The following is a 27393-nucleotide window of genomic DNA, read 5'->3' as shown; positions in this document are numbered from 1 at the left end:
ATGCCTGGAGGGCTGAAGGGGCCTCCAGCCTCTGTGATTTTGGGAGCTGTGGGAGGGTCCCTGCTCTCCCCCAGCTCTGCAAACTGCAGCCACTGTGAAGGGGCAGGGGAGACCACAGGTGCTGCTCCTCCCCAGCATTGAGGTCTTGGGGCGAGGATGTATCGGTGCCCCCAGGGAGGGCTGCCCGTGAGATGTGGGGTCAGGTGGGCGCTGAGTCCTGGCCTTGGGGCCGCCCGGAACTGGTTTCTGCTGATCCTCTTAGCTCCTGGGGATTAGCAGCACTGGCTTCAGCCAGGGTCACCTTGGGCAGAGGGAGGGCTGACTTGTCCCCTCCCTCTCATCCCTGCTGGCACTGTCACCCAGTCACTTGGCGTGTGCCCCGTCTCTGCCCATGCCAGCCTCCCTCATGCCCTTTTGTGTGTTTGTCAGGGAATTCGTTTCTGTGCCATTTTAAATAACTCTATTTTTATAGGACCTACCAAAACATATCACCCTCTTCCAGCTCACACTTCACCAGTCCATGCCCCCTCACCCCTGCCACAGGGCAGCTTGCCCTCAGTGCCTTTCCCATGCTCTTGCCCCCCAGCATCCCTCTGTTTCCCCCCCAGAAAAGCCCATGCCTCTGTGATGCCCAGCCTGCCAGGGGAGAGGGGCATGGTGCTCCATGTGCCAGCTGGGGACACCCTGGGGACACCCCCAGGGATGGGCAGAGGTGAGGGGCCCCGCTGGGCACCCCGGGGGGGTCAAACCAAAGGAAAAGTCTGGATGTGCCCAGCTGTGGCTTGGTCACCCCTGGCTCCAGGGGGGGATTTTTTGTACTTTATTTCAGTCATGTCTCGTTCCCAGAGCCTGGCTCATCAGTGTACCACCCGGAAACAGCAATTAAAAACAAGCCCCTGGCTGTGTTTTTTTCAGGACTCTGTCTGCATGTCCAGAGCAGGGTCAGGGACCACCTGTCCTTCCCCTGTGTCGCCAGTGCTGCCCTCCCTTGGGTCCTGCAGTGGGCAGCTGCTCCATGCCCTTGGGGCAGGTCTGGCTCTCACCCTCTGGCTGCACTGAGGCCAGCCACAGCTCAGTGCAGGAATGAGCCATCTGGCTCCTCTGGAACACAGCATGGCTCCTCGAAAAAGGGCTGCAGCATCACTCCGGCGGTGGTCCAGGCACCCGCACCACCAGCTCCATGGGCTCCTTGGCTTTGTTGCGGTAGGCCTGGCGGATGATGTCCACAGCCCTCTGGTGCGTGACGTTCTGCAGGCTCTCCCCGTCCACTGACACCAGCTCCTGCCCAGCCTGGGTCCCAGAAGGGAAGGCCACAGGGTGAAGTGCAGCTGCTTTTGGACTGCCAGAGTACTGCCAGCAAGCCAGTGGCACCAGGGGACGGGAGTGTCTGGATATCTGCCCACCCCCTGGCATGTGCTGGGACCCCCATACCTTGAGGATGCCACTGAGGAAGGCAGCTCCACCAGGGAAGATCTTCTCAATCTTCACCACTGGCTGTGCCCGTGACTCAATACCACCAGAGATGCTGATCCCTGCAAGGGAGCCATGAGACCCTCACACCTCGGTAGGCTGGGACCCCCACCCACTCACTCCCAAGCATGGCACCACATTTCCCTGGTGAGCTGCACCTCTGTCTTGCCCTATTTTGGTAGGTCCTACAGAGATGAGGGACTGGGGCAGGGACAGCTCTTCCCTCCCATTCTCATTTTGGAGGAATGCTCTGGGGTTTGCCTCTTGCCAAGAGGGTGCCACCCATCCCACTGATGCTGGTTGCAGAAGGGTCCTCACCCCACCCTTGGAGTCCCACCCATGTGCCACCCACACATGTGCCACCCACCCAGTGAGTGCTTCAGCTTGGAGAGGGTGACGGTGAGCAGATGGTACTCTTCCTCCTCCTCTTCCTCCCTGCCAGCATCTTCAGGGCCATTGGCTGCCCCAACCCTTGCCTCACCCCCTGGCCCCCCAAAGAGAGGGGCCAGAGGAGGCCGTGCCCGCTGGGGCTTCCCCAGCACTTCGGTTTGTCTGCTGGGCGCTGTCCTGGGGGCTTCCTTGCGCCAGGTGGCCCGGGGGCTGCGAGAGTGCCCATGGCCCTTGCCAGGGGAGGGCTCAGCCAGCAGCCAGTTTGGGGGCTGAGGGCTGAGGGTGGGCAGGGGCCGGCTGGTGGAGGCATAGGCATCCACTGGCACGTCAGGGAGCGGGGTGTAGGTGCGGGGGTGAGGCCGCCGGGGGCTGGGGGAGGCTCTTGGACGGGCTGGGCTCGCCTGCTGCTCCCCCGCTTCCTCCAGCTCTGGGCTCCCTGCTGGCTTCAGCAGGAATCCGCCCCGATAGTCTGCAATGAGAGGGGTTCAGGGATCTCCCCAGGGACCCACATCCCTGCTCCCTGGGACCCCTGCCATGCAGGCCTCCCATGAGTACCCCAAAGCCCTGGGTCCTTTGCCACCTTGTGCCCCCCTCATCTAGAGACCCCTGGACACCCCAGTTGTTTGCAAGCACTCCATGTTCTCCTCCCCAAGAACCCTAGCACCCAAGATCCACAGATTTTGCTGCTCCCAGTCTTCCCAACACCCAGAGATGCCAGATGCCTTCTTCCCTGGGAGCCCCTGCACTTCCCAGTCCCCCTTCTCTTCCCCCAGACTCCCTCCACTCTGTCCCCACCCTGCAGCCCGGTGTCCAGGCAGACCCTACAGGTGGCACTTACCAGGCACTGGTGTGATGAGGTGTCTCTTGGGGGGGGCGTCATGGTGGGCCGGGCGGAGGGCAGGTGAGCGCACTGCAGTCAGGGAGAACCCCCAGTCACCTCCTGAGCTGCACCCACCCTTGACCACTACCAGCCCCCAGTCAAGGTCCCTGGGGGGCTGAAATCTACCTGAGCGGCTCTTTAGGGCATCGAAGGCTTCCAGCTCCAGCGGCATCACCATGCTATCAAACCTGCCCAGGTCTGTGGGGGCCACCACGCTCCTGCCAAGGCAAAAAGGTGAGGACAGATTGTAGCAGCCTCTGGGGTGGAGTGTGATCAGGGCTGAGGAGTATGTGTGAGGCTCCACTTCAATCACACCAGGATGGGCAACACTGGGCTTCCCAGATATTTCCTAGCAGCACTTGCCTCACGTCCCGTAGCAGCAGGACCTTCTCGGGCCGGTCCAGGATGGCCAGCAGTGGCCGCACCAAATCCTCCACGCTGCCCTCGTGCAGGTACTGCGGGCACAGGAGGGGGATCAGTGGATCACCTGTTCCTTGGTTTACCTCCCAGAGTTAAGCATGGGCACAGAGTGGGCACCATGCCCCTAGGATGCAGGAGCTTCCCAGGGACAAGTCCAGGGTGGCAGTGCTGCCTGCCTGTGCCCTGCCTGTCCCCTGCCTTCGGTGCATACCCGGGAGCAGTGGCGGAGCACGGCTGTCACCTCGTCGGGGCTGAGGAGACGTTTAGCAGTGTCCTGGATGTGCGGGAGCCGGGCCTCAGGGTCGCTGCCGTTGGGCTGCAGGGTGGCCATGCCCATGGGGCCCAGGATGCTGGCACGCCGGCTTTTCTCTGGGGAGGCACAACAAGGAGGGGTGGCCAGGGGGGCAAGGACTGCCCCAGCCAGCCCAGGGAGTTCCCCATCCCCACTACCCCAGCAGCTCACTCCACACCAGAGCGGGACAGACACAAGCAGCGCAGGGCCAGGCGCATGCAGAGCCTGCCCCACAGCCCCCCAGGCACACGGCACCCCCGTTACCCCGCCTCAGGCTCCGGATGACAAACTTCTGCACAGCGCCTACTGCAAGGGAGATGGAGAGCGGTGAGTGCCCAGGGCAGACAGCAGCATCACCGCCCACTGTTAAAACTGCCTGCTTGGGGAACCCCTCCCTGTGCTCCCTTCATGCCAGGGATGCCACAAGGCCCATAGAAGGGGGAACAGTCCCAGCTCGAGTCCCTCTCTGCCCTGTCACCCAGGCTGATACCTCTGTCCCCGTCAGAGCGCCCTGGGGACTTGGAGTGTGCCCGGCGTTCAGAGCCAGGGGCCTCCTGGCTGGGGGGGGCCCAGCTCTGGCTGGTGGCACGGCCCCCCTTGAAAAAGAGGTTGACAAGGGTCTTGGAGCGGTGCAATCCTGGGGTAGCCCCCCGTGCCCCTTGTCCCTCTGGCTTCTCCTTCTTCCGCTTCTCCTCTGTGGACAGAGAGAAGGGGCTGTTGGAGTGGAGAGGTGAGGGGATGCCATCCCAAATCTTGCCTGGGGACACAGAACTTTGGGGGATTGGAGGGGCTACTGGGAGACGCTGACTGGAAAAGAGTCCATCTGTGGGGTGCAGTTAATCACCAGGGGCCATGGGGCTGGGCTTTGGGGTGCCTGGGAATGCCCAGGGACAGAGCTGGGGCAATGTGGGATTATAGGATACCCAGGACTGGTGGCCAGGGGGCCATATGGGCTATAGGGTGCTAGGGTAGGGACCTAGACATTCGCTATAGGAAGCCCAGGAGTGGGAGGCAGGTATCCATGTGTGTCAGGGACTATAGGATGCTTGAGTGGGGGACAGGCTCTCCACATGGGGCAGGGCCTGAGCTGTGGGACTCCCAGGGCTGGGTGTGCAGGGTTGGAAGGGGACTTCAGCCAGGGCTCAGTCCCATGTGTGGGGCTGTGCCCCAGTGCGTACCAGCGACAGTGAGGTCACTCTGGGAGCGTGTGATGGGCTGCCGTGGCCGGCTCAGCGCCAGCAGAAGCGCCGTCTTGGGTGAGTGGGTGAAGGTGCGGCGAGGGTGGGTGCCGGGGGCCTCGCGGGTGCCCTGGCCCCGGATGGCCGTGTCCCGCAGCAGCTCGGGGGGCCGCACAGTGCGCCGTGTCTCTGGCAGCCCCTCCGTGGCTGGCTCCGTCTGCATGGCCCGCTCGGCACGTTCCCGCACCCAGCCCCGCCGTGGCCCGTCCTCCGTGGAGATGGCCACATCCACGGTGCGGGCTGGGGGCACTGGGGAAGCTGCCCCCAGCCCATTCACCGCCCCTGGGGCTGGTCCTGAGGAGTAGGAGGAGATGGAGGAGCTGGTTTCCGAGGTCTGAGCCAGCTGTTGCAGCTGCCCGTTGGTCACTGCAAAGGCACAGCAGGGACACGTTGTGACACACTGTGGGCCACCCAGAGCTCCACGTCCCTCCCAAAGACAGCAGACATGTCGGGAACCTGCAGGGCCATGGGGACCTGTGGACTACTGGCCATTGCATCATGTCCTCTCCAAGAAAGCAGACATGTAGGATGCTGTGGGATCATGGGGACCACAAGGCTGCTGGCCATGGCAGGGGGCTCTTCACGCCTCCTCCAAGGACGGGGGACATTTGGGACCTTGCAAGTCCATCAGGCCAGTGGGTAAGGTAACAGTGTCACAGGGAGCTCCCTGCTCCCTCCAAGGCCTTGGGACCCCACGGCATGCAGACCTTCTCCCTCCCTACAGTGGTCAGACATCACAAGCACGGGAGTCCCAGCCTCACCGTGCCCCAGCCCAGCGCCCCTGCCAGTACCCAGCACCCGCGCAGCACTGCCCTTACAGCGACTGAGCCAGCAGTACTCGGCCACCAACTCCTTGTAGGCAGGGAACCGGCCTGTCTCCTAGGCACAGGGGGAGAGGACAAGGGGGTCAGTGAGTGCTGGCTGCCCCAGCGAACTCGATCTGGTGCCAGCCATGAATAATGCATCTCCCCCTCCCACCCGCCTGAAACCCAACCAGCCAGCAGCTGCACCAGCCCCCGGCACTGGGCTGAGCAGGGGCAGTGCCAGTGAAGGGATGTGCCAACCCTGCCTCACCCGAGGGTCCATGGGGCAGGGTGTGGGTACCTTGATCGTGAGCATGATGTGGGTCTGCCCCTTGAGCACCTCCACTGCCTTGCTATGGCTTATGTCTTCAAACTTGACTCCATTGGCTGCAAGGACTTGGTCTCCTACCCGAATGCCGTTTTGCTCCGCCAGCCCTCCGGGGTCCACCCTAGGGAAGCAGGGGAGCAGGATGGGGCCGAGCCCTTGCTGGAATCCTGCTCCTGCCCCACGCCTCCACTTGGTGGCCCCGTGGCTCAGCACCCACAGTGGTAATGCCCAAAGTGTTGTGATAGTGGGGTGGCTCAGCCAGAGAGGAGGGGCTGAGCCCCAGCATGGCCACAGCAGAGATTGGGGTGTCACAATCCCTTCATGCCCCGGGGCAGCCGTACTTGGAGACGTAGATGCCGAGGCCGAACTCTCTGCCCCCGCGGATGTTGAAGCCCAGGCAGTAGTCATCAGAGGTGGTGTAGAGGTGGACGATGCGCCGCAGCCCGTCCTCGGAGCCACTCTCCGATGGTGTCGAACCGCTTTTCTCTACTACCAGGCGCCTGTTCACCACATCCACCCTGGAGCATGGGTACAGTGTAGGTAGTCTCAGGGATTTGGCTCTTGTCCTCCAGCAGGATGGGACCATTGGTGGCACCCAGCAGAAGAAAGTGATGGGGATGGGGGATGTTTAGGATGGGGCTTGCACCCACCCTACCTGCTCCAGACCTTCCTATCCCATCCTGTATCCCAACCTCATCTCTCCCCATCTTTACCAGAGATTTCTGATGCCACTCCACCCTGGGGGTCCCCCATGGATCCTCCCTGTTGCCTAGAATCCCTCACCAACCTCCTCCAGCATGCCTTCCAGGGGGTTGGGTTTTGGGGTACTGGCATGGGAGATGCCCTGCTCACCACGCCGTCTTCTCCTTGGAGAACTTGATTCCTGGCACACGGCCCATCCGCCGGACCACCATGCGGAGGCGATTGTTGCCAGTGAGGACCTTGACAGCGCTGCTCATCGTGATGTTCTCCAGACTCACACTGTTCACCTCTGTGATCTTGTCACCAACACACAGCCCGGCCTGCTCTACAGGGGACACACGGCTCGTCTGGGCACCTGGCCTGGTACTGATGCCCTTGTTTGACATCCCCTCCCTCAATGTCTCCTCAACCTGCTCTGAACCCCTTGGGAACAGAGGCAGGGGTGCCTGACAACTGCACTGAGTGTCTTGGGGATGGAGCTCAGAGTCATTGGCACAAGGCTGTCTACTCCTATGTCCTGCCCTTCACTTTGGGCAGCCTGCAGATGTCATGGCCAAAGGCAGCAGGGAGCAAATGGTGGCTTTCCACCATGAAGGGAGGCATTGTTGCTGTGATCCCATGTCACTGGGAGCTCCTTGAGAGGGTCTTGCTGGCATGTGCCTGGTGTCCCTCACCCTGACCCTCTTACCGGCAGTGCTCCCCTCCTCCACTTTGCTGACAAAGATGCCCAACCCATGCTCGGAGCCGCCACGGACACTGAAGCCCAGTTTGCCGTCCACGCTCTTCTCCACTGTGATGGCATTGATGACATCACTCTCATTGCTGCTGGCTGTGGGGACAGGGGAGTAGACAAGTCACACACGCTGTGTGTGCAATGGCAAGGGGTGTCTCTCTCCCTGGGAACATCCCCAGGCCCAGGACAGCCCTCCCTGCCCCTATACCCAGGGAATTCAGCCATTGGGGCCCTCCTGGCCACGGGGGCAGGCAGGGGGCCGGGACACCCCACACACCTTCGATGGGGGCATTGATGAGGATGACACGGCCCATGGGGGAGGCGGCACGGCTGCTCCGGGTGGTCCCATTGAGCAGGCGGCTCTGCTTGCTGAGGAGGTAGCCGGGAGCCAGGCTGGCCTCGCTGCTGGAGCTCCGTGAGCGGCTGCCTGTCGTCATCCCCGACAGCACCGCGTCCCAGTCCTGGGCCATGGTGGTGCTGGGCACGCCGGCGTCCTGGCGTCTGCCTCAGGGCTGGCTGCGTCCTCACAGGGCCAGGGCTGCCCGTCAGCCAGCAGGGGACATGGCATAGTCCAGAAGCACATGCCCGGGCTTGGGCACCGCTCTTTTTTAGCAGTGCAATGCTGGGGGCAGCTGGCCTGGCCACTCGCCGCTGGCAAGAGAGATCCCAGGCGCAGCAGCACAGCCTGGAGGGACAAGGAGCTTTGTGATCCCCCCTCTCCAGCCTGATCCCGTCCTGTGCTATGCTGTCCCAAGGATCAAACTGTCACATAGCTCCTGGGTACTACCATGGGGGTGTGGGCACAGGCTGCCCTGCCCTGGGGTAAGGATGCTGGGGTGAAAAGGAGCTCTCCCTCGCAGCGTAAATCTGGAACAGGGGATGCAAAGGGGCTTTACTTGACAGCGCAAATCCGGAAAGGCTCCAGAGAGGGAACACGGGGACATCAGCTTTATGCTACACAGCAGGACCTGATCCCTCTGGCCATTTCCCGTCCTCCCCGGAGCCCCTCTGAATTCCCAACGCGATGCGGCTGGAGATGGGTGCACCAGTCCCCAAGGCAGTTCCCGCGGGGATTTTCCAGGCGTGGGTGAAACGCCACCACGGTGCCCCCCCCACTTCATTCCCCGCTCGCCCCAGCCTGACCTCAATAAATAAGTGATGGCCCCGGCCGCGGGGACACGCCGGTATCCCCGCCGCTGCCAGCCCCCCACAGCGCCCACCCATTACCCCCCGCCAGCATCAGACGCGGGTGCCCCCTCCCCGAAGGGGTGCAGGGGACCCCCTACCGCCGTCCCTCCCTCGCCCCCGCCCCGTGCCCTCCTCACCTGTCCCCATGGTGCCACCTGCGAAAGAGACACCTGGCAGCAGCGCGGGGGGGAAGGCGAGGCCGGGGGGCAGCACCGCCTCCTGCCCCCCCGGCCGCGGGGATTGGCTTTCCCTGTGGGACCGGAGAGGCCATCGGGCGCGGGAGCTGTCAATCGAGAGCGGCCGGGGCTGGCCTTGCAGCTGGCGGGGGGGGGGGACAGTCCCGTGGGTGTCCCTCGCGAGGGGGTCCGGGGGCGCGACCCCCGGCGAGGCTGAGTGTGGCAAGGGATGTGGCGTCCCCCCTGACCTCCTCCCTTAGCGCGGAGCATCCCGGGGGCACACGGGGGAAACTGAGGCACGGTCAGGGGAGGAGGGGTGTCGCGTCCCTCCGCTTCGCTCACTCCGGGGACGCGAGCCGGTATCCCCCCGTGTCCCCCTTCCCGGGGGGCATCGCCTCCGGCGCGGGCCGGCCGTGACCCCCCGGCGGGGCCCGGCGCCGCCAGCGCGAACCCGACACCGCGGCGGTTTCAGGTGATGCGCGGCGGCCGCGGGGACTGCGGGGGGGCTGCGGACGGGCGGCGGGGGCCGGCGCGGGGGGGCCGCCCCGACAACGCCGGGGTGAGGGGCTGGGGGGGCACGGCCGGCGTGGGGACACGCACCCACATGCACACACACCCCATGCACCCGCACGTCCACGGCATGCGTGTCCGTGCCCTTGCGCGCACTCACGGACGCCCGCGGAGCGCCGCACACGCGCGGACGCGGCCCCGCTCACACGCGCGTGTGCCGCACGCGCCGCCCCACGCTCGAGCCGGCGCCCGCTCCCGCGGAGGCGCGGGCCCCGCGCGCTCCGGCGCAACAACCGCGACGCGCGTGGACGCCAACGCGGCGCGCGCGACCGTGGCGCTACGGACACGCGCGCGCTCGTGGCGCGGGCATCGAGACCCCGGGGACACGCGCGCGGCTGACACGGGGACGCGCGGAAACGCGCACGTGAACACCCACGTGCGAACACACGCGCGCGCGAGCACCCGAGCGAGCGGAGGCCGAGCCGACGCGCGAGCACACGCGCGCGGTCACGGGCAGGCACGTGCACTCCCACGGGCACGCCCACAGAAGCGCGGGAGGGCCGCGGGCACCGCGTGTGGCTCGGCACGTACCGCTCCCCCCGCCGCCGGCCCCGGTCACGCGTGGTCCCCGCCGCCCCCCGCGCGCCGCCCTCCCCGTCCCGCCCCGCCCCGCCCGCCCGGCGCGGGGCCGCCCACCCGTGACGAGGCCGCACGTCAGCGCGCGCAGGGGCGGGAGTGGGGCGGTGGCGGCGGCGGCGGCGCGGGCACGGCGGGCGCTGTCGCGGGAGCCGTGAGTGCGGGGGCTGCCCCGGGTCCCTGTGCAGGGGGGTCACGCGTGGCGGGAGGGATGCTCGGCGCGGGACGGAAGGGAGCCGAGCCCCGCTTCCCTCGGGGCAGGGCGGGTGTGGAATAAAGCCGCGCCGGGTGTGTCGGTGCCTTGCCGGGAGGGACGTTCCTCCTTCCAGTGCCCTTCCTCACTCCGCTCTCCCGGTGCTGGCAGCAGCTGTGGCCCCTACGTGGTGGGTCCGCGTCCCCTCCTGTGTGACCGGGGTGCTCTGCTGGGGTGGGGGCTCCCTGATTTCTGGTGGCTGGTGTGGGCAAGGTCGGGGGTTTCTCTTTGGCGCATTGCAAGGTGCAGTCCCATTTACAGGTCGCACCCCCCACAAAATGCTTCATGTGCTGGGAGGGCTCAGGGGTCGCTGCTGAGCTCCTGTACAAAGGGGCTTTCTGTTCACCCCTTGTCCCCTCAGGCTGGGGGAGCACAGAGCTGCTGCAGCAGGGATGTGGGGGGGACACACAGGCACCACATCCCATATAACCCTTTCATCCCCTGCCCTGCCAGAAGATGCCACCGTCCTTGCCTGCCACCATCAACATCCGGGAGCCCCGCTGGGACCAGAGCACCTTTCAGGGCCGGGCCAAGCACTTCTTCATGGTGACCGACCCCCGAAACCTGCTGCTCTCAGGGGCCACGCTGGAGGAAGCCCGACGGGTGGTGGAGGACTACAGGTACCCACTGGGAGGGTGGATGTGCCCTCAGCACTGCTCCCAGGCAGGAGCCATTCCCAGGAGTGGGAATAGAAGCGATGCTGGCCCCCCCGGCCAAAGCCCCCAAAACTGCCTGGCTGGTCCCTAAGGCATCTCCCAGCTGCCCCAAAGGGTGTGGGGGACCAGTTTGGCCATGTGTGCTGGCAGGGGGTCTTTCAACAGGTGTTACCCTTACCTGGCAGGGCAGGCACTGTACACCCTGGGCTGACCGAGGACCAGCTTTGGCGGGCGAAGTACATCTATGACTCGGCTTTCCACCCTGACACGGGCGAGAAGATGATCCTTGTGGGACGCATGTCTGCTCAGGTCCCCATGAACATGACCATCACTGGTTGCATGTTGACCTTCTACAGGTACCTGTCCTCTCCTCACCTCAGGACCAAGAGGATGCCTGGAGGATCCTCCTGGCTCTGGGGTGAGAAGGGGACACGTGTCCCGTACCCCACTCGTGCTGTAGGAGCATGGGTGACATCCCCCAGTGTCTCCAGCACCCTCCTCTTTCTGGCAGGACCACACCAGCTGTGCTGTTCTGGCAGTGGGTGAACCAGTCCTTCAATGCCGTTGTCAACTACACCAACCGCAGCGGAGATGCACCCATCACCCCCAGGTGAGCATCTCTCTGACCACGTCCTCGAGGCACCCCAAAACACCAGGGGGTGCCTTGCATAGCAGGGTACTGTGAGATGGGACAATGGAGACCTGGTGAAGGCAGAGATGGATGCCATTGGGGCTGTCAGGGTTAGTGGTAGAGCTGAGAGAGGAACCCAGATGTCCTGATGCTCTTGAAGGGCTTGCTGTTCCTTCCTTTGGATGGGTAACTGGAATGGGAAGAACCTGGATTAAGGGTGTCACTTCCTGCTCTTTCAGCCAGCTGGGGACAGCCTATGTGAGTGCAACCACGGGGGCAGTTGTCACAGCACTGGGACTCAAATCCCTCACCAAGGTAAGCTGATCCTTGGCCATCGCAGCCGGGGGAGGTGGACCCTCCCCACGGGATCTCCCTGAGCTCTGAGCTGAGCAAGGGATTCACCTGGGGTGGGGGAGAAAATGAAGAAAAGGGGTTTGCTGAGGTTGCCCACACAAGGCAACTGCTCTCCCCAGTGATGGCTGTGGAGATGGCCTGTCCCTCCAGGCTTTGGATGTATTTCCAGGCTTCTTCCATCCCTCAGCCTTTGTCCAGGCCTGGCAGGGGACCTGGGTTCCCCCAGACCCTTTGGTCTGTGCAGCTTTTACCAGCTGAGGGTTGCAGGCGAGGAGGAAACGCTTTTTCCCCAGTGGGGCTGGGACACCCCAGGGTCTTGCAGGAAGACAGAGACTGACCCAGGGACAGCCAGCTCTGCCCCCAGAGCCTCTATGTGACATTCTCCTGCTTTTCCCCCCAGCACCTGCCAGCCATCATCGGCCGGTATGTGCCTTTTGCGGCTGTGGCAGCTGCCAACTGCATCAACATCCCGCTGATGAGGCAGAGGTGAGCCCCGAGGTGGGACAGGCTGCCCTCAGGGTTTGTAGGCACTGGTGGGGAATGCAGGGACTTCCTTGCTGATCCTTAGCATGGGGGGTTGGCTTGAGGGTACAAGGGCCTGGTTGCAACCCAGGGGGTTATTGGTCCCTGTACAGCCCTGTTGGAACTGCTGCCAAATGTGAATGTGGCTCCAGCTGAGACCCCTCTGATTTATTGTGTGGATGGGGTACTGGAGGATGCCAGCCTCCCTTGGAGACATGTCCCTGTCCTGTGTCCTGATCCCCTCACCATTGTGCCCTGTGGCCCCCTGTGTCCCTGCAGAGAGCTCAAGCTGGGGATCCCTGTCACGGATGAGAATGGGAACCGCCTGGGTGAATCCACAGCAGCAGCCCAGAAGGCCATTTTCCAGGTGGTGGTGTCCCGCATTGGCATGGCAGCGCCCGCCATGGGTGAGTTCCCTTCCTCCACCTGTGCTGGGAGATTGCAGCTGATCCCTGGCAGCGTGGGATGGGGTCCCACTGCTGGCAGGGGGCTGTGAGCACTGGGAGCTCATCTCCTTCCTCCCTGCCTCAGCCATTCCGCCGGTGATCATGAACATGCTGGAGAAGAGAGCTTTCCTGAAGGTACCAGTGAACCTGGGCTGGGCAGGTGGGCGTAGGGATGCTCACCAAGCTTGGCACATTGTTGGCACCCCTCAGGGCTGGCACCCTGTTGGTGAATAGACACCTTCCTGCCCTGTCCACTGCACTGACACACATCCTCTCCCTGTCCCTGGCAGCGGTACCCGTACCTGAATGCTCCCCTGCAGGTCAGCCTGGTGGGACTCTGGTAAGTCCTCCTCCACCGATGGGCATCACTGCCCTGGGCAGATACCAAGCCCAGGTGTATGGTACAGTGCTGCTGGGAGCCCTGCTTGGCAGTGGGGGGAGAGAACTGCCCCAAAGTTTCCTGGGGCGATGCAAGAGCTTGGCCAGGCTAGTTGCACCCCGGACAGATGGGATGGGATATGAGGTTCTGGGGCCAGGAGTTGTTTTGCTTCATCATCATGGGCTCCTACTCAGCATTGCTGTTCCCCCACATCATCGGGGGACAGACTTTGCCCCTCCTCAGGAGCCAAATGCAGACTCTGGAGCTTGGAGAGGGCATCTCTGTAGCCCTTTCCTGGCTGGACACCCGGCACAGCTCTGGCCTGTCTCATTGCTGCTCTGGGATCAGGCCATGGGTGGGTGTGGGTGATTTATGCAGCCCAGCTTCACCTTTCCCTGTCTTTCCTTTGCAGTTTGGTGTTTGCCACCCCGTTGTGCTGCGCACTCTTCCCACAGAAAAGGTACAGACAGGCCCTTTGCCTGCACGTGTGGCTCCTGTGTGGGGTAGGGGTGCTCTCTGACTCCCAAGAGATTCTTCTGCTTCTTTGGGCAGTTGGGGGCTTAAGCCAGTGCACACACATCTCTGTGCACGGGCAAGGGTCTGTGCTGGGCCATGGGGACAGCCTCCCCGTGGGTGCAGCCAGTAGTTTCCAACCTGAGGCCACTGGTGGCTATACCCCTCCATCCTCTGTGTCCGTGTTTCCTCTACAGCTCAATGCCTGTGAGCAGCCTGGAGCCTGAAGTCCAAGATCAGATCCGGAAGAAAGATCCATGGCTGGAGACTGTGTACTTCAACAAAGGGCTCTGAGCAGCTGCTGGGGTGGCTGATGTGCCCCACAGAGCTGCCAGGCCAGCGCATTGCTGAGCTTTGCCCTTGGGTCCCCTCGGGGCTGCTGCCGCTTTCCCTTGGCTGTTGTGTGTCCATAGGTCCCAGGTGCTCAGCCCTGCTTCCCGGGGTGCCGGCAGCCACGCAGCACCACACCAACCCCTGTCCCTGTGCCTGGCTCAGCCCTGCTCTGGGGACCTCCTGGTGGCACCCCGGTGCACTCCTCCTCTCTGGGTACCTGTGGCTCTGTGCAGTGCGCAGGGAAGTGCGGGCAGCAACACCAGGGACCTTGTGAGCTGTGGTGTAGGGAGAAATAAAAGTGAGATGAGGAAGACAATGGTGCTCCCCAGCTTTAGGAGGCAGCAGAGAATCAGCAATTGAAGGTAGAGAACCTCTGCAGGCACCCTACAGAGCCCAGCAGTTCAGCAGCTGGTGCCTGGGGATGGCAGAGCAGCTTTTGGAGAGGAAAACTCCCCATGCCCAAACTAGCTGGGGGTGAGTGATTGATTGCACGTAGTGGCTGGAACTCGGAGTGGGGGGCTTTCCCAGCCCAGGCACGTGCTCCCAGCTCACCTTCTGCTCTCCTCCAGGCTGCTCTGGGGATTTAATCTGGCTTTCTGCTGCTTCCATCCCCAGAGCAAATGGCACATTTTAATCCCAGTAGAGTCTTGGTTTTTATTCTCATTTTAATGCCATCTGCGTTCAGGGCTGGGCTTCCCCTGAGGGGTTACTCTACCCCCTCCTGGAGTGCTTGCTTTCAGGTGGACCTTCTCAAATAGCTTTAAGTGCACTGTGGTTTCCTCTAGGTATTTTTGATATACATATAAATGTACCTATATATACCAAACAATAAAGGCAGATTGTTTATACAAAACCAACAGCAAAGTGTGCTGCTCCCTAATTTGTATACGGTGGAAAGGGACTGCTATTGGGGTGAGGATGGGAGCAGGAGAGAGGGGCAGGCTGGCTTTTGGGGTGCCTCTGCACCTCCTGGGGCTGGGTTCTGCTTTCCAGCCCGCTGCCTTTGCAGCAGCTCTGGCTGGCCTGGCATGTGTTTAAGCTTATCCAGCTGTCAGGAGGGTTTTTTTTAGTACAGTCGGCTTTGGACCTCGCCGCTGCGCAGAGAGCTTTGCTAAGCTGCTGCCCTGGATGCTGCTGGTTTGGAGAGGCCAGAGTGTCACCCGGGCTCTGCCCACACTCACACCCCCTCTTGCAGCCTGCTCACAGGACAGCTCTGGCCCTGCTCCTGTGCCTTCCCTGCAGGACTATTTTTATCCCACTTTCTATGCACAGCTATCAGAGAGCACATTGCAGAGCACATCGCTGCTGTCGCAGGACCCTGGCAGTGCTCCCCCTCAGCCTTCTGTCTGACAGGGCAGCCAGAAGGAGCAGTGGATGTCCAGCCAGGGAGAGGAGGGATGGAGGCAGCTGTGCTCTGCAGTGCCCCATGCTGAATGACAGAGTGAAACCCCTGCAAAGGCCAAGATGGGCAGATACAGAGTGATGAGACAAAGGCCAGGCAGCCCAAAGGCACCCTGTGCCACAGCTTCCACAGCTGGCAGGGGCTGGCAGAGGCCAGGCTGGAACTGCTCCCCTCAAGGGACAGCCAGAAAAACACCTGCACCCAGCACCTGCCCAGGGTGGGCAAGGGAGTGGATTGGGACAGGCACATCAGGGATCTGTCCCCCTCCTTCTCCCGGCCCCAGAATATTGGAAATATCTCCCCTGAGCCAGCCATTGGCAGCTTATAAATAATGCAGCCCCTTGCCGTGCAATAAGGGCTTGTCAGTAGCTATTCTGCTCTCATAAATTAAAGATGAAAAGGTACAAGGCTCTTGCCAGAAAAATGAAGACAAATTTTTAATAGCTTGCCAAGGCACAGGGAGATGGAGCGCTCAGGAAAAATGAATTACGTTTTTATTATGTGTTTTATTGTGGTATAATTGAACGGGATTATCTGAGAATGCAATATATTTCCAGAGCAGTGTAAAGAAAACAAAAATAATGATGACACCTGCCTCCTCCCACACACACCACCCGGCTTTGCAGGGCCACCCTCCCTGTGTGTGCTAGCTGGGAGCTGGCCCTGAGCTGCTGGTGGCCACGAGAGGCAGAGATGGAAATGGGAGGGCCATGGGACCAGAGACACAAATGCTTGGGATGGCTGGGTCTGGCTGCATGGGTCTGGCCAGGCTGAGTCTGGGCTAACCCCAAGAGCCGTGAGGCTGGGATACAGGGCAGTGTGGTGTGGCACACAGAGCCACTGCGTGTCCTTCATCTGTCACCTTCTTTCATTCCATCCCTGAGACCCCCTTTGGTCTGTCCCACACCTGCACAAGCTGGCACCACTAGGCAGAGACATGAAAAACTCAGTAGTGGAGCACTGCAGCTCTGGGCTGCTCAGCCATGGGGTCTGTTGTCTCCTGGAGCCAGCAGCCGTGCAGATTCAGCCACTTCACTGCACTAGGGGGAACCGTGGATTCCCCTGACTGGGGAAGAGAAATCTCACTTGGCCGGTGAGTTTTGGGCTGTTGACAAGCCCCAAAGGGGCACTGCTGCCTCTGCATGGGAGCCCAGGATGCAGCAGGGGAGCAAGGATGCTCAGTCCCTCCCGAGCTGGCTCATCACAGAGGTCAAGGGCCAGTCCCAGAAAGAGCAGCTGGATGTCCCCAGGGGTGCTGGGGGTGCTGGGCGGCGCTGGGCTGGGGACATCGATTGGTCCCTGGCATTTTTAATGAGCTGCCCGACCACATGCTTTAACCTTGCCCATAATGAGGGCGAGCAGCAGCAATTCCTACCGCCTCAGCCGGCTCCCCCAGCCTTAATGAGCTAATCAATACTTGTTCTCAGCTTAATTTCCAGCTAATTGCTCTTTAATGACGCCTGGAAATGGGCAGCCTCTTGCGGGGGGGAGCGGGCAGGCTCCCCCTCCCCAGCGCCCGTCCCCAGTGGCAGCGGGTGCCGGGGTGCTGGCAGCGGGTCACCTTCCCTGGCTGTGTCCCAGCCCTGCCGGGCTCCTGGAGCCTGGGGAAGGGGAGGGTGGCAAAGGCGGCAGCGGGCGCGGTGCCACTGAGCTGGCAGCACCCTCTGGAGCACCCACCCCGTCTGGGGGGGCCGTGCAGCCCTGAGCACGAGGGCGGGCTGAACAGAGGATCCCACTGTCACAGGAGGATGTGCCCAAGACCCTCAGGACATTACATCGCTCCCAGGCTCGGCTCACAGTGGGGCTTTTAGCGAGCAGGAAGATAAGGGTGGTGGGGCTGAGGCGTGCATGCATTACTGCAGGTTCTGCAGCCCCCAGGTACGGGGTCAGTGGCACCGCGAGGGGCCGGGACGAGGCCAGCGGTGCCCTGGAGGTGGCAGCAGAGACCCCGCAGCCGCCACCGCTCCCCGGGCCGTGCAGCCCCGCGGGCCGGGCGGGACCGCCGGGCCCCGATTGCCGCGGGCTGCGGGAGGAGCCGGGCGGGTCTCGGGCCCCGGAACCCGTGCTCACCCGGCACCGCGGTGTCAAAATTGGCACGGTCGTGCCAGTGCGGGGACATCCCGGGAATGCGGCCCCCGCCGTCTTTTCGGTTCCTGCCCCCGGGTTATTGGACTTGCGCTGGGATGGCGCTGGTGGGAAAACCTCAGGATTCCTGCCGGGATGGAGCTGAGCCGCGGCTCGTGCCGGGGACCCCGGGCAGTCCGGACACCGGGGCGTCCCTCACCGTTCGGGACGCGCCTCGGGGCCGGGTGACCCTGCGCACAGCTGCAACCGCTTCCCCAAGAATTTGCTGACGGGCTGGTTCTTCGGAGGAATTTGGTCTGGAAAAGCCTGGAGAAACCTGAGCCTGGCTGCTTCCTAGAGCAGGTCCGGCCTGGCACGCAGGCGGGGTGACCTGCCTGTTCCCCTGCCTTGTCCCCACAGTGGAACCCTGGAATGTGGCTGGGCCCCTCGAGAACCACAGCCTTGGGCTGGCCAGAACCGGGCTGTTCCAGGCTGTCAGACAGCAGCAAGCAGAGAGTGTATTTGATGTGAAACGAGAGAGATTTGGTTTACTACTAGAAGGAGACCCCCATGGCCCAGGCGGTGTGCTGGCAGCATTGTCCCAGGATCTCTGGTGACACGTGCTTCTGCTGTGACATGACCCACATTCCCAGCCCCGCCAGCCCAGCCCCAGTGCTGCTCGCCAGCCCTGCCTGACATGACGTACGTTGAGTCACTTGGCCTGGGGCTTTTTTTTTCCAGAGTGGATTCTTCTCTTGGCTTTGTCTGCCATAAACCCCAGATTGCTATGGGGTGTCTGGGGGATCAGCCCAAAGCTGCAGGGGGGTCAGTGGGGCCAGGAGCAGTGGGGTACCCCTGACTGGATGAGATATGTTTCATTCTGATGGCAGAGCTCTGGAGGGATGACAAGGATGGGGGCCTGCCAGGAGCACCCATGGACTCCTGGCTTCTATGGGACCATCACAACATGAGGAAACAGTGATGGGGAGCAGCCCACCAGGAAGGGAGGAGGAGACTTCGGTGCTTTAGGCTCAGCTTTCAAAGCCCAGTTCCAGGAGCTTCACTGGGCTCATGAAAAGTGAGGAAAGAGAGATAACCAGCCAGCACTGGTAGGGAGCCAGGAATGCAATTTACCCAAGTGCCAGGCCATGCAGGGCTGCGATCACCCTTTTCCCCACAAAGCTGTCAAGCAACCTAAGCCACAAACCCCATTTGCAGCCACAAACCCCATTTGCAGCCATGGCTGTGTTGATTGACTTCAGGTGTGATTGAGCAGAAGTCCTTGTTAAGCACAGGTTAGATCTTCCACCTCTCATTCATAGCTGCTACTGTCTATTAACACATTCAATAGTCTCATTAAGCGGGAGGTTTAATTAACTGCCACGTTTGAGCTCCATCTTGTTGAGCTGAGCTAAGCTGCCCTTGGCTTTCTGAGGCTGGGTTGTATTCCTCCACAACCGGAGCTGCTCCTGCTCAGACCTGTGTTTGGATTTCACCTTTGGCCAGGGGTTCTCCCCAGTTAGTGGCTGATGCTGCCGTGATGCTCAGGTGAATTCAGCCACCCAGAGGCCATGATAATCCCATGGAGATAAGACACACCAAGTGTTTGGGCCATGGCACATGGGAGGAGGAACCACGTGTGGGAAAGGACAGCGGCAATGGGGCCTGTTCCCCCTTGCCAAAGGCAAGACACAGAAATAACCCAAAACATTGATGGACTGTTTTCAGCAGTGCCTGGGATTTAAGTGCTGGCTCTGTTTCTGTGCTGGCTAAGGAGCTTTGAGAGCAGGAGAAGGCATACAGGGCCAGGCTTGCTTCACTGCCTTGCCCCCTGTGTGGATCAGGGACAAGTGAGGGTGTGCAGGAATGCCAGAACATGCAGGCAGTCCTTCATCCCAAAGCAGAGAGGGTGGTGTGGCAGGGATAGCCCAGGAGGCTCAGCACTACAGTCTGTCTCCTCTCTGCTCAGGCTCTGACCCAGCATGTAGGAAAACCTCAGCCCTTCCTGACTTTTTCCCTGCTCCCAAAACAGCTGCAGCCCCAGCTGCTCAGCAATTCATGGATGCTGGACCTGAAAACTTGTGGCATGTGGGGACTGAACTCAATAGGTTGGACAAGGGGAGCCAGGGGAGGAGGCAGCCCTGAGCCAAGGGGCTGGGGGCCACAGAGGGGGAGTGGGACGTGAGGCTGAAGGCAGAGCTGGCAGGAAACCCCACTCTGCAGCAGGGGGCTGGGGAGGGGAGCTTGGCCAGCAGAGGCAGATTTAAGGGGGCTGAAGTTTGCTGCATTTTCCGTTCGTTAGACATGGCTGGACTCACAATGTCACCGAGCAAAAACCTGGAACCCAGAACAAATTAGCAGGAGGGTGTTGGAAAGCAAAAGCAGATTTTTGCAGCGTGGTGAAGGAAACCAGATCCTTAGAGGGGTCCTGCTTTGCTTGAGCTTCATGGGGGAACTAAATCCCACAAATTCCTTGCCTGGAGAGGAGCGGGCTGTGTGATCCCTCCCGGCATGGCATCCAGAGCAAGATGCAAAGGCACTGTGTATGTTTGTGCTGCAAAGGCAGGCTGGCTCCCCCACTCCTCAGTGCCAATTCCAGAGGGAAACTGAGGCAGGGAGCAGTGAGGCAGCTTGCTGGGAAGGTGTGGATCCCCAGCCCTGTGCACATAGGTTTTGCACTGCTGTAGCAGGGAGCAGCCCCACCATTGCTCCCAATGGCTCCACTCCAGCCAAGGGGGCACCGTGGTTCACATCCCAATGCCCCCTTCACACTCGGCTCCTGGTGTGAGGCGAGTGCAGACATTCCCAGGAGTTATCCCCCCATTTGCTTACAGCAGCTGCTCAACTTTTCAGTCTGTGTTTCCTCACCAAATTACAGCCTAAGAGATGCTTCTGGCCGCTTCCTTAGCCATGCCCTCCTCTCCCATTCACTTGTCCCCACGGACTGCTGCCAAGTTGGACTGCAAAGGAGGGGACCCCAGTCCCTTCCTGCCCCACTCCGGGGCGGAGCATCAGCCCAGGTGCCGCACACCACGGGGTGATTCCAGCGGGGAGGTGCCGGTGCCGGGGAGCGGAGCGGCAGATTGCCGGGGCCAGGCTGGGTGCGTGGCGGGCCCGCGGCAGGGAAGGGGTGCCAGGCAGCCAGCCCGTGTCCCGGTCCAGGGCCGGGCCGCCGGAGAGGGGCGGGGGGATTCACGTTTCGCTGACATCACGGCGGTGCAGGAGCGGCCGGGGGCCAGCAGCCCCGGGGGCCGGCAGCCCCGCAGCCACGGCCGCCGCGCACCCCCGGCACCGGCGCCTCCGGTAAGTGGCGGCTGACGGCGGGGGGCTCCGGGGGGACCCCAAGGGACGTCGCGCCCCTTCCCAGAGCTCTTCCAGCACCCCCAGCGCCTGCACCCCAGGCTTGCGGAGCCAGAGACCAACTTTGCAGTTCCCCCGTACCCTTTCTCCGGCCCCCCACATCCATCGGGGCGTGGAGCCCTGCTGCGTACGGACTGCGGTGGGGTGAGCGGCGGGAGGGCTCCGGCACTGGGACCCTCTGCCCCTTTCCACCCCTGGGGCGCCTGCTGGTCTCTGGTAAAGGGGTCAAATCTTCACGGTTTTTTATCCGGGGGATGCAAATGTGTAACCCAATATCCGGGCCATCCCCACCCCGTCTCTGGGCTGTGTTAGCCCCGAGAGTGGCCGTGTAACTGGGGGGCTGCAGCTTGCCCTTCGCTGCTGTTCCCAGCGGGAGGGGAGGGGACAGCCTGTCTGTCTCCCCAGGTCCCTTCCCCAGCCCCGCTTGCTCATGCTGAGTCGCTCCGGGGCGGAGGACCACAATTTCACCCATTTCAGGGAAGGCAGCCAGGGTGTAACAGGGGCAGGGAGGGATGTTGGCAAAGGGATTTGGTTCACTGTCACCCTCTCTGGGGACAGGCTCTGAGATGCCACGTTTTCCCCCCCAGGGAGAGATGGGAAGCCCGGAGTAGATCAGCTTCTTCCTCCCCTGAGTAGGTAATGCAGGCTCGGCGTTTGAGGGCAGGGTCCCTGCCGTGCTGGTACACACTGACCACACTGGGTCTGCTGTCAGCCCAGTGGTTGCTCACCTGTGCACTGAGCTCCTCCATGCTCAGCTTCAGTTGCCTGTGTGATAACTGAGGGGGTCACAAAACCTTCTGGGCAGTGGACGTTTTTTCCACTGCTCAAATAGGTGGTGCCTAAAAAGAGGGGTTACAGCAGAGGGAGAGAAGTAGAACAAAAGCCAGGCATGAGTGGGAGCATCCTCCTGGCTTGGCTGCCTCCAGCACAGAAAGAGCACCTTGTCTGCAGGATCAGCCACTCCATTGTGCTCGTACGGATGGTGAGGGAGGAAAAAACTGTTCGTGACTCTTGCAAAGCAGTGGGGAAAGGAAAAGGGCTTGAGAGCAACTTTCTGACAGGAGACCAGGAGCTGAACCACAATGTTGTAGAACAGCCTGTCCAGTGCCCTGCCACCCTGTGGCTTCCCAGGCTATGCTGGGGTCAGAGGAGGCTGGACTTTGTGTGCTGGGCTGCCAAGGGATCAAGATGAAACCTCCTGGGCTGGGGTCATCAGCACTATCTCTCCAGAAGATGCTCAGTGTCAGGGCAGGAGCTGGCTGGGGAGCTGCAGCGTGCACAGGCCGTGACTGCAGGGCTGGGGGTGAGAGGGGCTGGGACCAACCCTGCCCTGCACATCATGCAGTGCTGCTGCTCAGAGCAAGCCAGCCAGGAGGCAGAGTGGGAGACACTTCCTGCACCAGTAACACACTTTCTCCCTCTTCACAGGCCAGGATGGCTCCTCAGATCTAGACAGGGAGACCAGAGCAGTGCCAGAAATCCCCATCCAAGTGACAGTGGGGCTGGGATAGAGGAGCTGCCGTGAGGATGTCCGAAGCCAAGGCCCTCAGCATCTCTTGCCTCGTGCTCTCCTTGCTCTCCCTGCCCTGGGCTTTGCTCCAGCTGGGCCAGGCTTTTCCCAGCACCTCTGACTACCTGCAGCGGGGCTGGCAGCGGCTGCTGGAGGAAGGGGAGGGCTGCGCCGAGTGCCAGCCCGAGGAGTGCCCGACGCCGCGCGGGTGCCTGGCGGGCACGGTGCGGGACGCCTGCGACTGCTGCTGGGAATGTGCCAACCTGGAGGGACAGATCTGTGACCTGGACAACACCAACCACTTCTACGGCAAGTGTGGGGAGCACCTGGAGTGCCGGCTGGATGCTGGGGACCTGCGGCACGGGGAGGTGCCCGAGCCCCAGTGCGCCTGCCTGTCCCACCTGGCCCTCTGCGGCTCTGACGGCAAAACCTACGCCCAGATCTGCCGGTTCCTGGAGGCTGCCCGTGCCCACCCCGATGCCAACCTCACCGTGGCCCATGAAGGTCCCTGCGAGTCAGGTAGTGGCCCCAGAGCTGTGGGAAGAGCCAAGCAAGGGGGTCTGGCTTAACTGTTTCACCTGGCAGCAAAACCAGGGACAGGACTGTGCTGGGGGCTGCTCCCTGCAGTGCCAGGTTCCCACCAGTGCCCCCATCCTGCTGCTCTGGGGGAGCCCCTTGCAGATCCAGTGCTTGGAGAAATCTGGGAGCAGCTTTGCCAAGAGGGAGTGGAGTTTATGGAAGCAACAAATCCTGCTGGAGCAGATGGGGAAGTTCCAGGGAATTGTTAGCGAATTCTTGGCGGCAGGGCTGGGTTCACATTGGCCTGTTGCTCCCGAGAAATGTGCCTGCCTCCTGCAAATAGAAACCAGGGTTGGTTTGGCTTGGCTGTGTGATTTCCACCTCCCAGTCAAAACTCAGGAGGGAGTTGAGAGGGGACATTCTAGCAGGAAGGCCATGCCCCATCCTGCCCAGCCCAGCACAGGTCACCCAGTGATGTCACTGCAGCCTGAGGGGTGCCAAGGCTGACCTTATCTTCTGTAGATTATCATCTATTTTCCCAGGTATATTTGGAGGTGGAAACCTTCCCTTGAGCTCTGGCTCATGCTATGGGCCAGGTCATGGAGCAGTGTGTGAGCAGGACAATCCTCACTCTGTCCCTCCGGGGAAGGGATGTGGAACATGGAGCTGTTGGCTCCATCCAGGACATGGGGACCTGCTGCCTCCCTTCATTGCTGGCACCAGCCCTGTGTCAGAGCAGAGGCCTCACTTGGCTGGAAGCTCAACTACCTCATCCATGCTCACCAGCTCAGGCTGGATGAGCACCCCTTGGCCTTTCCCCCACAGGAGAGCGTGCTCCAATGGCTCAGGAGAGCTTTGTTTGTAACATTGCTGTCATTGCAATGTTACAGAACTCATTGCAACTCTTCCTGCTGCGTGTGTTGCTTGAGCACCACTGCACAGGCAGGGAAACTGAGGCCAGCAGGGATGGCAACCCTCCATGGACTGGGGGGCTCGGGGAGGGAGCTCCCAGTCCCAGCTGTGAGGAGGGACCATGTCCTTGGGAAATGTGGGGGTCTGCCATGGGAGGGAGAGGAGACAGACATGGGAAGGGTCCCAGGATCTCTGTGTGAACCAAAGGCTCCAGAGAGCAGCTCAAGAGAGTCTGTGGGACATGCCAAGGCTGGGACCTCTTCTGAGCCCACCCTGCTTTCCTCTCCCCCCTCCCAGAGCCTCAGATCACCTCTCCTCCCTATGACACATGGAACATCACCGGGCAGGATGTCATCTTCGGCTGCGAGGTCTTCGCCTACCCCATGGCATCCATTGAGTGGAGGAAGGATGGAACGGAGATGCTGCTGCCTGGAGATGACCCCCACATCTCTGTCCAGGTGAGGGGTGTGCCCAGGGCATTGAAGACAACCCCAGAGTGATCCAGTGCTTCTCAGAGCTCATGGACAACCAGACCTGAGAGTGGCCATACTCTGGGAATGGCCAAGTCTGGCTGCCTGGGGATGGGAAGGGGTCACTGGAGGCTCAGTAACACGAGGACTGACTGAGCCAGGGCTGGTGTTTCAGTGGTAGGAGCCATCAGCATAGCTCTCTCCTGTGATTTCCTCTAGTAATTTTTGAACTTATTCATAGAGTCCTGCAGCTGGGAGTTTGCCACTTGCTGCCTTTAGTTTGCTGTGTGTGCTTCACTTGCAGTCTTGCTGGCAGGGCTGGAAAGAGAGAGGCAAAGAGAAAAGAGGACTTCCCTAGTGCCTTACAGCCTGGGTTGTCCTCTGGTCCTACCAGCACACTCAGGCAGTTCCTGCCCTTTTTTCCCATCAGCAGGGTTTCTCTCCAGAGCTGGCAGGCCCAGGGGGCAGCATCCTGCCTGTGGCCAGCCCCAAATATAGCACCCAGCTGAGTGTACCTAGCTATTAGAGGGTGTGGGCATGCACCTCAGCCAGGCACCAATGAGGAAGGAACTGTTGTGGGATGGACTGAGGGAGCCAGAGGAGCAGGTGGAACCTGCACCATGGCCCCCTTCCATCTTTCTGCCCTTCAAGCCTCCCCACAGCTTGTTGCAGGGTCTGGCTGAGGATCTTCACCCCAAGCAGGACTACCCTGCCTGGTTGGAGGAAGCTCTACTGTCCTCCACCCCTGGCTGCCAGACCGTAATAGCAGCTTGCAAACACAGCTGCAGTCCAGCTGGGTCAGGACAAGCTTATTTATTCCTGGGGATAAACAGAAAATAGCATGGCTGCTGCCAGAGCAATCCTGGGACCTCAGTGCCGGCGGGAAGGGGACCCGGGGCTCTGTGGCACAGACTCCCCCTTGCTCTGCCACCAGTGCTGACAGAAACCCTCCCTTCTCGCAGTTCAGAGGCGGCCCCCAGAAATACGAGGTGACAGGCTGGCTCCAGATCCAGGGCGTGCGGGTGACGGACGAGGGCACGTACCGCTGCTTCGCCAGGAACAGGCTCGGGGAGGTGGTGGCGCTGGCCAGCCTGACTGTCTTCACTCCGGGTGAGCAGCACGTCCTGGTCCCCCGATCTCCTGGGGGTGTGGGAAGGGGTGTCTGGGCACGGTGCACGGTGTGGCAGGAGCTGCTGGAACGTGGGGCTGTGCTGGGGGTGCCTCAGAGAGCTGCTGTGCATGGTTTGGCTTTGGTCCTGCTGGGGAAGGGGACAGGCACAGCAGGGTGGCAATGTCACACTGTCCCCATGCTGCCATTCCAGACCAACTCAACCTGACAGACTTCTCCCTGCTGAAGCCCCACACGACACCTGAGGACTACAGGGAGAGTGAGGAGGACTACTACTAGCCCAGAGATGGCATGTTCAGCTGCAGAGACCACCTTGCCCACAGCGACCCTTCCCTGGGCTTGGGGACATCTCTGGAGCAAACCTCCTCCGGCCCACAACTCCTTTTCTGAACAATCCTGGCACAACAGCCTGGTTTTTGGGGTGGGGGACAGGGTGACACGACCTTTTGGGGTGCTGGGGGATGGGATACTGGCTGCTGGCAAGGGCTGGGACCAGGGACACGTCAGGCTGGATTTGTCCTCTGGCACTGAGTGAAGACACAATGGCAGGTAGGACACTGTGGGGACAGCTGTGCTGTGTGTGATGAGGACTTGGTGCTGGAGATGGAGACAGCCTCCTCTGGGAGAGTGAGGCCAGGGCAGGAGCATTGTGTCCTGTGTGAATAATTTTTGGGGAAGCTCGAGCAGAGAGCTGGGACCTGACTGTGATAACCAGCATGTCACAGTCCCCTGCCCCCCTCCATCTGCTCTGTATCCCCCAAGCACAGAGACATCCCAGCTTCTCCCAGAACCTGAGGAACCTGCTGCCAAAACACCCTTCTCTTCTGTTTTGTTTTTAACCAGAAAAGTAGTGATTTGAGGAAACCAGGCACTTGTGGCTTTCAGAGCTGTCTTTTCTCCAGCTGAACCACCCTTGTGGTCAGAAACACTTTGGCCTTTTTTTGACTGACTTAATTTTTCCCTTCCATGCCTTTGACTGACCTCATGCTTTCCTTTGTCATTTCAGCTGATGTTATTTAAAATATACGTGTAGGTCAAAGCCAAGGCTGGCTGACTGTCTGCATCCACAAAGATGATTATGGGGGTGAGGAAGGGTGCAAAAACTGTGGATGCTGCCTTGTCCATTGTGGGGTGCTTGAGTTGAGGAGCCCTCCTGCACATCCCAGTGCTCACAGCTGGTCCTGCTGTGGGTCCTGCCCTTCCCACCCCACCTGGGGATGGGGGTGCCCAGCAGACAATCTCCTGTGCAGTGGTGATGCATCAGCTCCAACCACTGCACTCCCATGTGTTTGGATCCCATCCCACTGCTGCCCATTTTCATCTTGGGGTCCTGAGTTCTGTGACACTGGGGTCTCCACCCAGGTGACCACAGCTCTGTCAAGTGTGGAGCAGCTCTGTGACTAGTTGGTGAAGTAAAGGGGTGCTCCAGTTTCTACTGGAAACATTATATTAAAAAAAACCCCAAAACACCTACCTCCCAGAGCTGGTGATTTGGAGCAAACTTTCATTTGGGGGCACAGGAAGGAAGCTCAGAACTGCACTGTGCTGCTCACTGCCCAGAGAGGGCTGTCAGGACCCTTCCTCTGAGCATTCTGGGGCTGAGCTCCATTCAAGGGGTGCTTTATCCCCCAAAGCAGCAGCATTTACAGGACTTCTGGTGCTCAAAAGCTCCATAAGGACCAAACCCCGCCCAGTTACTCAGTCCCAGCTCTGGGGAGGTGCAGATCTGCGGCAGAGAGCCAGGCCCTGGGAGAGAGGAATTGGGAGACCCCGGTCAGGAGCAGGCAGGATGCAATAAGGATGGTGGCTCGGATCCCGTGCTACTCTCCTTCACATGTTTTTTCTTTTCTTTTCTTCCTTTTTCTCTTGAGAGCTGGCTCAGATGACACAATTACGGCACTGAAACCTGAACAAGCAAATAAAAGGGATTTGTCTGGAACTGGCAGCAGAGCAAAATTCCTGCAGACAGTGAGGCTGGGCCAGTTCTGGCCCCCTGCACCACAGCTTGACGGGGCACTGCTGCCCTGCCTGCTGGGGTGCCTACCCTTTCTGGCAGAAAACCCCTTCTCAGGCAGAGAAATGCAAAAGCCATTGATGCCTCAGCTTCTCCTTCCATCTAAGAGCACAACAGAATCCTCCTGAGCTGCTCAATCAGAGTTGGAGAGTGTTCAGGA

At 61.1% G+C, this 27393-nt stretch overlaps 3 protein-coding genes across 5 annotated transcripts; 2 read left to right on the top strand and 1 right to left on the bottom strand.

Moving 5' to 3' along the window:
• Positions 1–23: 23 nt before the first annotated feature.
• On the bottom strand, positions 24–9740 carry PDZD7 (PDZ domain containing 7). 3 transcript variants are annotated; one of them, XM_058028756.1, is made up of 18 exons: positions 9722–9740; positions 8582–8727; positions 7534–7941; positions 7212–7352; positions 6674–6848; positions 6163–6339; positions 5795–5942; positions 5509–5569; positions 4631–5056; positions 3943–4146; positions 3717–3758; positions 3372–3529; positions 3104–3195; positions 2867–2958; positions 2699–2770; positions 1838–2329; positions 1432–1532; positions 24–1290 (listed from the first exon to the last, which is right to left on the bottom strand). In XM_058028756.1, the coding sequence occupies exons 3-18, from the start codon at positions 7724–7726 to the stop codon at positions 1141–1143; spliced, it is 2724 nt and encodes a 907-aa protein (XP_057884739.1). In that variant the 5' UTR covers positions 7727–7941; positions 8582–8727; positions 9722–9740; the 3' UTR covers positions 24–1140. The 3 variants fall into 3 exon arrangements, with proteins under 3 accessions (XP_057884739.1, XP_057884738.1, XP_057884741.1); XM_058028755.1 differs by having other exon boundaries at positions 8582–8762; positions 9722–9737; XM_058028758.1 differs by lacking the exons at positions 3717–3758; positions 9722–9740 and having other exon boundaries at positions 8582–8999.
• A 160-nt stretch (positions 9741–9900) lies between these two features.
• SFXN3 (sideroflexin 3) lies at positions 9901–14710 on the top strand. The gene is made up of 11 exons (XM_058028760.1): positions 9901–9920; positions 10473–10639; positions 10861–11031; positions 11187–11285; positions 11546–11621; positions 12061–12146; positions 12462–12589; positions 12714–12763; positions 12919–12968; positions 13420–13467; positions 13718–14710. The coding sequence occupies exons 2-11, from the start codon at positions 10476–10478 to the stop codon at positions 13812–13814; spliced, it is 969 nt and encodes a 322-aa protein (XP_057884743.1). The 5' UTR covers positions 9901–9920; positions 10473–10475; the 3' UTR covers positions 13815–14710.
• A 5845-nt stretch (positions 14711–20555) lies between these two features.
• On the top strand, positions 20556–27138 carry KAZALD1 (Kazal type serine peptidase inhibitor domain 1). The gene is made up of 5 exons (XM_058029186.1): positions 20556–20622; positions 22108–22708; positions 23918–24078; positions 25053–25200; positions 25413–27138. The coding sequence occupies exons 2-5, from the start codon at positions 22207–22209 to the stop codon at positions 25496–25498; spliced, it is 897 nt and encodes a 298-aa protein (XP_057885169.1). The 5' UTR covers positions 20556–20622; positions 22108–22206; the 3' UTR covers positions 25499–27138.
• The last annotated feature ends 255 nt before the right edge of the window (positions 27139–27393 follow it).

The sequence above is a fragment of the Melospiza georgiana genome, chromosome 8 (genome assembly GCF_028018845.1).
Source record: "Melospiza georgiana isolate bMelGeo1 chromosome 8, bMelGeo1.pri, whole genome shotgun sequence".
NCBI classification, from domain to species: domain Eukaryota; kingdom Metazoa; phylum Chordata; class Aves; order Passeriformes; family Passerellidae; genus Melospiza; species Melospiza georgiana.
Note: the sequence above shows the minus strand (reverse complement) of the source record. Positions and strands in the feature narration are given on the sequence as shown.

Coding starts and splice junctions, on each gene's coding strand:
- PDZD7 (XM_058028756.1), bottom strand. CDS start 7,726: ATGGCCCAGGACTGGGACGCGGTGCTGTCGGGGATGACGACAGGCAGC. Junction 5,943..6,162: donor CTCGGCATCTACGTCTCCAA/GTACGGCTGCCC, acceptor CTGCTTCCCTAG/GGTGGACCCCGGAGGGCTGG. Junction 2,771..2,866: donor TGCCCTAAAGAGCCGCTCAG/GTAGATTTCAGC, acceptor CCCTGACTGCAG/TGCGCTCACCTGCCCTCCGC.
- SFXN3 (XM_058028760.1), top strand. CDS start 10,476: ATGCCACCGTCCTTGCCTGCCACCATCAACATCCGGGAGCCCCGCTGG. Junction 11,622..12,060: donor GACTCAAATCCCTCACCAAG/GTAAGCTGATCC, acceptor TTTTCCCCCCAG/CACCTGCCAGCCATCATCGG. Junction 12,764..12,918: donor AGAAGAGAGCTTTCCTGAAG/GTACCAGTGAAC, acceptor TGTCCCTGGCAG/CGGTACCCGTACCTGAATGC.
- KAZALD1 (XM_058029186.1), top strand. CDS start 22,207: ATGTCCGAAGCCAAGGCCCTCAGCATCTCTTGCCTCGTGCTCTCCTTG. Junction 22,709..23,917: donor TGAAGGTCCCTGCGAGTCAG/GTAGTGGCCCCA, acceptor CCCCCCTCCCAG/AGCCTCAGATCACCTCTCCT. Junction 25,201..25,412: donor CCTGACTGTCTTCACTCCGG/GTGAGCAGCACG, acceptor CTGCCATTCCAG/ACCAACTCAACCTGACAGAC.